A 12,500-nucleotide genomic window follows, 5' to 3' on the forward strand; every position below is an offset into this window, starting at 1 on the left:
TCGATGAATCGATGATTGAAGCCGATCTGAGAGGAGAGATGATGTCATGGTAACAGTGTTTCTGACATACGATGAAGAGGAGCAGGTCACAGTCTTCACTCACATGTTCCCGGCATGCAGGTCATCGTGGACGGACACAGCTCCACCATCTTCACCGCCGGAGACCCTGCTTCTATTGGAGGGACCGTTACCATGGAAACCTGACAGACAGACAGACAGACAAACGTTTAACCAAAGAGACACAAAAAAAAAAAATAAAAGTCTTTAATGAAAAACCTCCACAGAGTGTTAAAAACCAGATTAGTTTCATCTTATTACTGAACACTGCAGGCTAACACACACACACACACACACACACACACACACACACACACACACACACACACACACACACACACACACTCACACACACACACACACACACACACACACACACACACACACCTAACTTCCTAATTAGGTGTGAGTTAAATATTGAAATATTGAATTAAGTTTGGTCAGAGAGTTATGATGTTTCATAGATCTTCAGCTGAGTGTGTGTGAGTGTGTGCGTGTGTGAGTGTGTGTGCGTGTGAGTGTGTGTGCGTGTGTGTGTGTGTGTGCGTGTGTGAGTGTGTGTGCGTGTGTGTGTGTGTGATTTTCTTCAGTAATTGACTTTATTTCTTTGTCTCTATTCGTCTCTTTTCGTGACTTTCTGTCTGATCTTTTTCTTCAGTTTTCTTTCTTTCTTTAACATCAATCCCACAATCCACTGGGGCTGGAGGACACAGTGACCTCTGACCTCCGGAGCTTAACTTTAAAACACAACAACCTCATCGGGAGGAACAAACAGGAAGTGCTGAGCTGGTATCAACAAACATCATCATTACTACAGCAGGATTTACCTGTTGGTCGGAGTTGCCGGGCAGAACGGAGCCGTCAGTTATCACAACAGCTCTGGAGATACACCTGGAGACAACCAGACAGGTGAGACATCCTCCTGTCACTGCAGTCTTAATCAAACACCTGAGGAGAACTACACTGTTTCTTAATGGTTGCTAGGGCATAACTACACTGTTTCTTAAAGGTTGCTAGGGCATAACTACACTGTTTCTTGTTGGTTGCTAGGATGTAACTACACTGTTTCTTGATGGTTGCTAGGGCATAACTACACTGTTTCTTGATGGTTGCTAGGGTGTAACTACACTGTTTCTTGATGGTTGCTAGGGCATAACTACACTGTTTCTTGTTGGTTGCTAGGATGTAACTACACTGTTTCTTGATGGTTGCTAGGATGTAACTACACTGTTTCTTGATGGTTGCTAGGATGTAACTACACTGTTTCTTGTTGGTTGCTAGGATGTAACTACACTGTTTCTTGATGGTTGCTAGGGCATAACTACACTGTTTCTTGATGGTTGCTAGGGCGTAACTACACTGTTTCTTGATGGTTGCTAGGGCATAACTACACTGTTTCTTGTTGGTTGCTAGGATGTAACTACACTGTTTCTTGATGGTTGCTAGGGCATAACTACACTGTTTCTTGATGGTTGCTAGGGTGTAACTACACTGTTTCTTAATGGTTGCTAGTGCATAACTACAGTGTTTCTTGTTGGTTGCTAGGGCATAACTACAGTGTTTCTCGGTGCTTGTAGTTTCTTGGTGGTTGCTAGGGTGTAACTACAGTGTTTCTTAATGGTTGCTAGGGCGTAACTACAGTGTTTCTTAATGGTTGCTAGGGCGTAACTACAGTGTTTCTTAATGGTTGCTAGGGCGTAACTACACTGTTTCTTGATGGTTGCTAGGGCATAACTACACTGTTTCTTGTTGGTTGCTAGGATGTAACTACACTGTTTCTTGATGGTTGCTAGGGCATAACTACACTGTTTCTTGATGGTTGCTAGGGTGTAACTACACTGTTTCTTAATGGTTGCTAGTGCATAACTACAGTGTTTCTTGTTGGTTGCTAGGGCATAACTACAGTGTTTCTTGGTGGTTGCTAGGGCATAACTACAGTGTTTCTCGGTGCTTGTAGTTTCTTGGTGGTTGCTAGGGTGTAACTACAGTGTTTCTTGGTGGTTGCTAGGGTGTAACTACACTGTTTCTTAATGGTTGCTAGGGCATAACTACAGTGTTTCTTGGTGCTTGCAGTTTCTTGGTGTTGCTAGGGTGTAACTACAGTGTTTCTTGGTGGTTGCTAGGGTGTAACTACAGTGTTTCTTGATGGTTGCTAGGGCGTAACTACAGTGTTTCTTGGTGCTTGTAGTTTCTTGGTGTTGCTAGGGTGTAACTACAGTGTTTCGGAGCTGTCCTGAGCTGTGATTGGTGGATCCTAACCTGGTGGGTGTGGCCACCCTCTTCCGCTCCGCCACCACGTAGCTATCCTCAACCACAAAATGGCTGCAGCTGATTCGCTGTCCGCGGCTGTCAATCACCGCCTTACACCTTACAGAGAGAGGGGGAGGAGACGGAGTGATGTCACTGGTTAGATTTAAGACAGTTGCTGGTTGCTATGGTGACAACAGACTTTATACTAAAGAACAAATGAAACGAAAAAAATAATCAGTTTAGAGACTGAAGCTGCTTTCATGTCAAACATATTTATAGACACATATATACAGTATATTATATATTATATATATATATATATATATATATATATGTAAATATACACACATACACACACACACAGACACACACACACACACCATTCTTCCTTCCTGCAGCTCGTTCACAGTTTATTATTTCAGTCTGGTGATTTGGAAACGTCTCTTTCAAATCGCAATTTTGATATAAAAACAATAAATCTTTAAGTCAGCAGCCTTTGAGGGTATCACACACACACACACACACACACACACACACACACACACACACACACACACACAGAAGCGCTGCTGAAACCTATTATCGGGAATAATGATGCGCACAAAAGCTCATCTATAACCTCTGACTGACACACACACAGTTCGGGGGGCAGCAGGACTAGAAGGTCACACACATAAACATAACAGACAGATGATGCTGACACACACACACACACACACACACACACACACACACACTCTGACGAACTGCCTCCACAACACAGTTACATGTGAGAACAAGACGAGCACAGGAAGAAGTTTCTTCAGGAAGCTTCTCGTGTTTTTCTGACTGTAGAAACAAAACGAGTTGAGACATTAATGAAGCTCAGACAGGAAGTCGTTAGTCGTCGTGTTTCCAGTCTTACAGTAAACACAACTGAAGATCTTTGTGGACATTTGATCCACGTTTCTCATCATTTATTGACATTTTATAGACCAATCAACTCATTGATTGATGGTCACAGCGTCTCTCTGTCTCCTTCCAGTCTGACTGTTCTGATCAATAATTAACTCTGATGTTCTGTTCAGTCCAGCACAGCTCAGACTGTCTCTGCAGCTAACAGGCTAACAGGCTAACGTCACCATGACGACACAGTCTGACAGATGAGGTCTGTTTTAAGTGTGTATGCGACCTTCTATGGGTGACCTGTGTGTGTGTGTGTGTGTGTGTGTGTGTGTGTGTGTGTGTGTGTGTGTGTGTGTGTGTGTGTGTGTGTGTGTGTGTGTGTGTCAGTCAATCAGTCATCTAATCAGGCAGCTGACAAGGCAGCAAATAATGATAAAGAGACACTGACAGAGAGAGAGAGAGAGAGAGCAGTGAGGTGTGAAGACAAGGTGAGAGTCATCTGTCAGAGAGGAAGAGGAGGAGGAGGAGGAGGAGGAGGAGGAGGAGGAGGAGGAGGAGAGAGAAGGAAAGAGGAGGAGGAGGAGGAGGAGGAGGAGGAGAGAGAAGGAAAGAGGAGGAGGACGTGGTGGTGATGAAGAGGATCAGAGGTTAAATTATGATGTTAATTTCCTCTCCATAAATTGAATATTTTACTGATCATAAATTATCTTCCTATCACTGCTCTTAACATGCAGGAAGGTCACACACACACACACACACACACACACACTCACACTCACACACACACACACCCTCACACACACACTCACACACACTCTCACACACACACACACACACACACACACACGTGTCTGTTGAATGTCTTTATCTTTTAAAAACTAAATCATAGCAACACTTTCTGTCAGTCAGACTGTTTCTGTTTCTACTAGAAACTGTATTTGATCCGTTCTGTCCACAAACATTCAGGACAGGAAGTCAGCTGGAGAACCTCTCTACTGAGCACGCTCAGTACGACGAAGCCCGCAGTACTACTGCTGCTGCTCACTGCAGTAGTAGTAGTGCAGTAGCAGGAGCAGTAGTAGTGCAGTAGTAGTAGTGCAGTAGTAGTAGTACTGCAGTAGTAGTAGTACTACAGTAGTAGCATGTGTACCTGTTGGTTTCCGTGTCGACCAGCAGACAGTGGACTGAGTGTCTCAGACAGTAGATTCCTCCAAACACAGCACACATCCTGAAACACACAACGACAGGTGTGAACCAATCAGAACGCAGGAATAATAAGACGTTAACAGTCGTCACCTTGATGAATGTTCAACAATAAAAGATCCGTGTGATGTTTCACATGAAATGAAAACCTGTCTGGAACGTGATTATTAACTCATTAACTGATTAACACTTTAACTCATGAACTTGTTAACTCAGTAACACTTTACCTCGTTAACTCATTAACTCGTTAACTCATTAACTCGTTAACTCATTAACTCGTTAACTCATTAACTCATTAACTCGTTAACTCATTAACTCGTTAACACTTTAACTCGTTAACACTTTAGTCCTTCAGGTGCAGCCTGATCAGGTGTCCACATACTTTCGGCCATGTTGGATCATCAGTGTGGGTTAAACATATTGAAGAGGAGGGTGTTTGAGGGCCCGCTTGCCTTGATTGACGGGTGTCTCAGCCAATCACAGAGGGTCTGTCTTTGGGTCTGTCTGCCCCTCCCCCCCTCTAATTAATAACATAATCAAATTATGGCTCACTTCATAAATCAAAGTCTCTTTCACATTAAACAGCCTCTCCTGTTGTCTGTGTGTGTGTGTATGTGTGTGTGTGTGTATATATGTGTGTGTGTGTGTGTGTGTGTGTGTCGACCTTTTCTTGAAGAGTTAACATACCTTCAGACATAACGAGCAGCAATCTGTCGTCATACCTTAATTACAGTGTGTGTGTGTGTTCTCATCTCTTTGAAGCATCTTAGGATGGTGAGCCAAATTACACACACGCACACACGCACACACACACATACACACACACACACACACATACACACACACACGCACACACACACACACACATACACAGAGACACACACACACATATACACACACACAGAGGAACTAATTGCATTAACTGAACAGTACTCTGTGTGTGTGTGTGTGCGTGTGTGTGTGTGTGTGTGTGTGTGTGTGAACCTTCACCAAAGCTTAAAGAAAAACAAAGTTCATAAATTATGATTCAGAGTAAAACAGATACGTTGAAACTCTGTAATGAACTTTTAAGAGTTATTTATTATATTTAAATTACTTCTAATTAACTAACTAATGTCACAATCATGACCTGCTGACTAAAATTTACAACATAAATCAAAACTGTGACTTTCTCAGTGAAATCTGATATTTTAGGTACAAATTATGAGACACGATATCAAAATGAGTTTAATTATAATATAATTATAACAGTGAAATTATGACTTGCTGAGGAGACGTGTAACAGTGATGATATCTGTGATAAACACGACGACGTCCGACGACCAAACTCTGAGTGAAAACAGATTTATGTTCAGGTTACTGCTGACAGTCTGACAGACTCACGTGTGTCAGCTGAGCTGTAATATCCGCTGAGCATCATCTAATATGTAAATGAGCCCAGGGCGACACCCCCTCATTAATATTCATGAGCTGCTCTGACGAGCCAGCAGCCGTCAACACGACGACCAACCATCTGTCTCTGCAGACCCTGATGGTACTGCGTTTCCACGGATACCGCAGTACTACAACATACTGCAGTACTACAACATACTGCAGTACTGACAACATACTGCAGTACTACAGCTGGAGTACTACTGCAGTACTACAACATACTGCAGTACTACAACATACTGCAGTACTACAACATACTGCAGTACTACAGCTGGAGTACTACTGCAGTACTACAACATACTGCAGTACTACAACATACTGCAGTACTACAGCTGGAGTACTACTGCAGTACTACAACATACTGCAGTACTACAACATACTGCAGTACTACAGCTGGAGTACTACTGCAGTACTACAACATACTGCAGTACTACAACATACTGCAGTACTACAGCTGGAGTACTACTGCAGTACTACAACATACTGCAGTACTACAGCTGGAGTACTACTGCAGTACTACAACATACTGCAGTACTACAACATACTGCAGTACTGACATCATACTGCAGTACTACAGCTGCAGTACTGACAACAGAGTGAGAGGCAGACAGGTCCTTACCTACAGAAACACTGGGGTATCTCTCCAAGGCCGTAGACAGGAAACAGGAAGGGCGTGTTGCCATAGCGACCCAGGCAGCGCAGGAAGTGACGCGTGGAGGCGAGGCCCACCTCTGTGGGTGTGTCTTCTGTTGCCATGGCGATGGAGTGGAGCAGGAAGTGCTGGAGGTTGTCACCAAGCTGCTGGTCATGCAGGAACTCCAAATATGGCCGACCGTTGTAGGCTAGAGGGAGGAGGGGAAATACAGGACTACATTACCCACAATGCCCTGCAAGGTGAGCTAGAGTGCGTTACTGCGCACAAGCCCCCTCTGACAGGTGATGATGATGTCATGAGGTGATCATCTGATGTCATGAGGTGATGTCATCTCACCCAGCTGCTCCTCTGTCTCCTCCGCACAAGACGTCAAGAAACGCATCAACTTCCTCTTTTCTACCACAGTCAGCTGACGACTGGCGAACACATCGGCTCTGCTGCAGGGCACCTGAGAGACAGACAGGTAGACAGACGGGTCACTGAGAGACAGACAGGTAGACAGACGGGTCACTGAGAGACAGACGGGTCACTGAGAGACAGACAGGTAGACAGACAGGTCACTGTGAGACAGACAGGTCACTGAGAGACAGACAGGTAGACAGACAGGTCACTGAGAGACAGACGGGTCACTGAGAGACAGACAGGTAGACAGACAGGTCACTGAGAGACAGACGGGTCACTGTGAGACAGACAGGTAGACAGACGGGTCACTGAGAGACAGACGGGTCACTGAGAGACAGACAAGTAGACAGACGGGTCACTGTGAGACAGACGGGTCACTGAGAGACAGACAGGTAGACAGACAGGTCACTGAGAGACAGACGGGTCACTGAGAGACAGACAGGTAGACAGACAGGTCACTGTGAGACAGACGGGTCACTGAGAGACATACAGGTAGACAGACAGGTCACTGAGAGACAGACGGGTCACTGAGAGACAGACAGGTAGACAGACAGGTCACTGAGAGACAGACGGGTCACTGAGAGACATACAGGTAGACAGACAGGTCACTGAGAGACAGACGGGTCACTGAGAGACAGACAGGTAGACAGACAGGTCACTGAGAGACAGACGGGTCACTGAGAGACATACAGGTAGACAGACAGGTCACTGAGAGACAGACGGGTCACTGAGAGACAGACAGGTAGACAGACAGGTCACTGAGAGACAGACGGGTCACTGAGAGACAGACAGGTAGACAGACAGGTCACTGAGAGACAGACGGGTCACTGTGAGACAGACAGGTAGACAGACGGGTCACTGAGAGACAGACGGGTCACTGAGAGACAGACAGGTAGACAGACGGGTCACTGAGAGACAGACGGGTCACTGAGAGACAGACAGGTAGACAGACGGGTCACTGAGAGACAGACGGGTCACTGAGAGACAGACAGGTAGACAGACGGGTCACTGAGAGACAGACGGGTCACTGAGAGACAGACAGGTAGACAGACAGGTCACTGTGAGACAGACGGGTCACTGTGAGACAGACAGGTAGACAGACGGGTCACTGAGAGACAGACGGGTCACTGTGAGACAGACGGGTCACTGAGAGACAGACGGGTCACTGTGAGACAGACAGGTAGACAGACGGGTCACTGAGAGACAGACGGGTCACTGTGAGACAGACGGGTCACTGAGAGACAGACGGGTCACTGAGAGACAGACAGGTAGACAGACGGGTCACTGTGAGACAGACGGGTCACTGTGAGACAGACAGGTAGACAGACGGGTCACTGTGAGACAGACAGGTAGACAGACGGGTCACTGAGAGACAGACGGGTCACTGTGAGACAGACAGGTAGACAGACGGGTCACTGTGAGACAGACGGGTCACTGAGAGACAGACAGGTAGACAGACGGGTCACTGTGAGACAGACAGGTAGACAGACGGGTCACTGAGAGACAGACGGGTCACTGTGAGACAGACAGGTAGACAGACGGGTCACTGTGAGACAGACAGGTAGACAGACGGGTCACTGAGAGACAGACAGGTAGACAGACAGGTTTAAGTGAGTGTAACACACCTGTTCCACGTTTCCGTGGCGATAAGTGAGTATCCTGGTGACGTTCTTGAACTCTGCATAGCGACTGACATTTGATTTGATGAGCAGATCGACCAATGAGCCGCGAGAATACATCAGCTGGAGAGAAGAAGAAGGAACATTATGTTATATTATATCATGTTATATATTACATTATATTACATATAAACATGATTGTACGTTACCTTGGAAACCAGGTCGATGTTAAACCTGCGTCCTTCCTTCACCAGCTGAGCGTAGCTGATCTTCTTCCTGGTTGGCCCTGATTGGCTGGGAGCAGCAGAGGGGCGTGACTCACCTGCATCAGGCTCCTCCCCCTCCACCTGGGCTGCCTGTGATTGGATGAAACATCTGTCTGTCATCCAGGTTACCCATCATGCACCTCTGATATCACAGCTTGATAAATTACGCCGAGGTTAACTGTCAACAACAATCCATCAATCGTACACTGATCAGAACCTGATCAGTTTCTCCTTTATTGATCCTTCACTCCTCACCTCTTCTTCTTCTTCTTCTGCTGCTTCCTGTCTGTCTGCTGTTTCCTGTCGCTTCTCTTTTGTTTCTTCTTCTTTTGAATCTGGAATAAAACAAAAACTGTTTCTGATGTTGGATTATTTAAGACAAGTGAAGCCTTTTGTGTGCTGCTGACATCACTGATGACGTCACAGATGACGTCATCAGTGACGTCGCTGTGAACCAGCTGTTAGCGGCTTCTGTCTGCGGTGGAACATGGAGGCAACTGTGATCCTGAAGGAAACTTTTAACACGTTTCTGTGGATTTCTGGAGGTTTGCTGGTGACATCAGAGTCATGCTGAATGATGTCACCGCGTGTTTGATGTCACCGAGTTACGACTCTGAGGAGGACGAAGAGTTTTGACTCGTCTTCACCTCACGCAGCACTTTGTTTCATGTAATATTCTAATATAAATTATATTTAATCAGAATCAAACCTGCAGTTTCTCCCTCTGACGTTTCTTTCACATGTTCCTCTTCATCGGCTCCTCCTCCCTTTTCTTCTTCTGTGGTGTTTGGAGCTTCCTCCTCCTCATCTTCCTCACTGACAACAACATCATTAACTGAATTAATTAAGTTTAACACTGAAGGATAAACAGCAGGTTCAGGAGGTCACATGACGTCTCTGCAGCTGCAGAACAAACAAACAGGAAACATCGGTACGACAGAAACGTCACGTGACCTCACGTTTACTCAGTGAGCGATGACATCACATGCCGACAGGTGAACGTGATCAGACGACCGACGTTACCTGGCGAAACAGAACACCTGCAGGTTACTGACGGAGGCGGAGTCTGACTTCGACAGACAGATCAGCTCCTCCCCTTCCTCCAACAAGCTCGACCAATCCTGGACCTCCTCCTCCGGGTGAGGCTCCTCCTACCGACACACACACACACACACAGATATAAACACTACGCAGAACTTTCTTTCATTCTTTCTGTTTTCCTGATGAGAGATTCGAGCATCAGGTCCAGGTAACGGCTCAGTTCTGGTTCAGGTCTTTCCAGCCTCTATATTTATATTCTGAGGTTCAACTGGAATAAAAACTCCTTATTGATCTTCTACTGGTCCTTTATGCAGCCCCTCAGTTCAGCCTCTGTCTGAAACAGGCCGTTTTAGCTCCTGTCTCTTTAAGGCCCGCCTCCTGATGAGCCCACTCTGTTCTGATTGGTCAGCTTTCAGGAAGCTTCCTCCGGCTCCGGAGGCTACGTAAACAAACTATAGTAGCAGGATTTCACTTCTTCTTCTCCTTCTTTACTCCAAATGTCAACTTCTCAAATCCATCCGTACATGTTGGAGCTGAACAACACATGGAAACACCTTAGCAACCGCCTTAGCAACCACCTTGGCAACCGCCTTAGCCACAACTGACATCAGCTCATCTCCAAGGTAGAGAAAACCTTCACCAGTGTCAGTAGGTTGAAGCCCTGAGTTTTGTCTTGCAGGCAGCGTTTCTACAACAGTTTCTGAACTTTGACCTCGTTTAACCTCCGACATCAGAACAGGAAATAACGGAATAAAAGCAGAATTTGAACCTTTAGAAACACGTTTTGATTGATTGTTTTGATCCTCTGAATGGAGCAGACTCCAGCAGCCAATCAGATCGCAGCGTTGTACTCACATGGTGTTGTTGTATCCAGGTGAGCAGGCCGTTAAAGGTGAAGCTGGCCCAGTTCCCTGCATAGTAACTCCTCCTACACACGCACACACACGCACGCACGCACGCACGCACACACACACGCACACACACACACACACGCACGCACGCACGCACGCACACACACGCACACACACACACACGCACCTGTCAGGTGATGAACTGCAGTGGTGTATTTGAGTGTTATTGATTATCAGTATCAGGACCGACCTGTCGAGGTGAAGAACTCTCTGTCCAACTCTGGAACAAGCTGCTGCCACCACCGACTCAGCAAGACCTGAACACAATCAATAACCAATAATCAATCACCAATCATCAATCATCAATCAACAACCAATCATTAATCATCAATCATCTGGAGAAGGAGAAGAGGAGGATGACTGTCTTTCTCTCTGATTGATCTGTTCTCACTCTCTCAGTGATCAATAATGACAAACTGGAAGATCAATCTGACATTTTTACATATTTTTCTTTTTGTTATTAAATTACATGATCAGACTGGAACCAGTCCTCCCATCACCTCCACCATCATGGAGGAGCCTCCAACCTCCTACTCACACCTCCACGAGACCAGGAGACCACGAGACCAGGAGAGAGGAGACGAGGAGAGAGGAGAGAGGAGACGAGGAGACGAGGAGACGAGGAGACGAGGAGGAGACGAGGAGACGAGGAGGAGACGAGGAGACGAGGAGACGAGGAGGGAGGAGACGAGGAAACGAGGAGACGAGGAGGGAGGAGACGAGGAGACGAGGAGACGAGGAGAGAGGAGACGAGGAGACGAGGAGACGAAAGGGACAAGGAGACGAGGAGACGAGGAGAGAGGAGACGAGGAGAGAGGAGACGAAAGGGACGAGGAGACGAGGAGACGAGGAGAGAGGAGAGAGGAGACGAGGGGACGAGGAGACGAGGAGACGAGGAGGGAGGAGACGAGGAGACGAGGAGACGAGGAGGAAGGAGACGAGGAGACGAGGAGAGAGGAGAGAGGAGAGAGGAGACGAGGAGAGAGGAGACGAGGAGACGAGGGGACGAGGAGACGAGGAGGGAGGAGACAAGGAGACGAGGAGAGAGGAGAGAGGAGACGAGGAGGTGAAGAGACAAGGAGAGAAGAGACGAGGAGACGAGGAGGTGAAGAGAGAAGAGACGAGGAGGTGAGGAGAGTTTGTTGGTCAAGTTTAGCAGCTGAACGTCGTCAGTCTCATATTATATTTATATCATAACAACAGTCTGTTCAGTCTCAGCTGCTGTTTCAGCCTGTAATGTCTGACGTCATAGAAGCTGCAGCCACTGTTTACTTGTTTACGTCTTGAAACACGAGTCAGAAGAATGTTATAATAATAAATATCTAATAATAAATCATTGAATATATAAAACAACAGTTGCAGATCCACATTTGTCCGCAACACGTGACCAAAACAATTATTAATTATCAAAATATTTGCCGACTCATTTGCGACTCATCAGCTCTACACGTCATCACACACACACTTTGTGCAGTTAGCATCAGTTAGCCTTTAGGCTATCATAAACAGCTGTTAGCATCATACTAATATCACATGACCGCTCCCATTAGCCTGTTAGCAGCCAGAGAGCTAACGTTAGCATCAGACTGAACACATGAAACAGTTAGCCGTTAGCTCCGCTGCTAACATCAACACTAGCAGCTGTGATGTTTCATATTCCCATCAGCTAACAGATTAGCATGCGCGTTAGCTGCTAGCCGCCGTCTTTGAAAAAGCATTGTCCGTTAGCCTGAAGCTAACGCCCAGGCTAACCGCAGCCTCCCTCCGGTTCACACCGGTT

General features: G+C 46.4%; 1 protein-coding gene across 3 annotated transcripts in view; it reads right to left on the reverse strand.

Moving 5' to 3' along the window:
- Positions 1 to 12,500, reverse strand: part of chm (CHM Rab escort protein) — a 19,865-nt gene that overhangs the window by 7,148 nt on the left and 217 nt on the right. For 2 of the 3 annotated variants that reach the window (XM_044370141.1, XM_044370139.1), the window contains exons 2-14: positions 10,911 to 10,977; positions 10,665 to 10,737; positions 9,792 to 9,919; positions 9,478 to 9,584; positions 9,024 to 9,103; positions 8,712 to 8,858; positions 8,509 to 8,625; positions 6,818 to 6,929; positions 6,446 to 6,668; positions 4,343 to 4,420; positions 2,317 to 2,424; positions 885 to 948; positions 104 to 200 (exon numbers count right to left, since the gene is read on the reverse strand). In XM_044370141.1, coding sequence (XP_044226076.1) covers positions 104 to 200; positions 885 to 948; positions 2,317 to 2,424; positions 4,343 to 4,420; positions 6,446 to 6,668; positions 6,818 to 6,929; positions 8,509 to 8,625; positions 8,712 to 8,858; positions 9,024 to 9,103; positions 9,478 to 9,584; positions 9,792 to 9,919; positions 10,665 to 10,737; positions 10,911 to 10,977 — 1,401 coding nt within the window. Of the gene's footprint in view, positions 1 to 103; positions 201 to 884; positions 949 to 2,316; positions 2,425 to 4,342; positions 4,421 to 6,445; positions 6,669 to 6,817; positions 6,930 to 8,508; positions 8,626 to 8,711; positions 8,861 to 9,023; positions 9,104 to 9,477; positions 9,585 to 9,791; positions 9,920 to 10,664; positions 10,738 to 10,910; positions 10,978 to 12,500 lie in introns of all 3 variants that reach the window. The other variant, XM_044370140.1, reaches the window with a different exon arrangement.

The sequence above is a fragment of the Thunnus albacares genome, chromosome 13 (genome assembly GCF_914725855.1).
Source record: "Thunnus albacares chromosome 13, fThuAlb1.1, whole genome shotgun sequence".
NCBI classification, from domain to species: Eukaryota; Metazoa; Chordata; class Actinopteri; order Scombriformes; family Scombridae; genus Thunnus; species Thunnus albacares.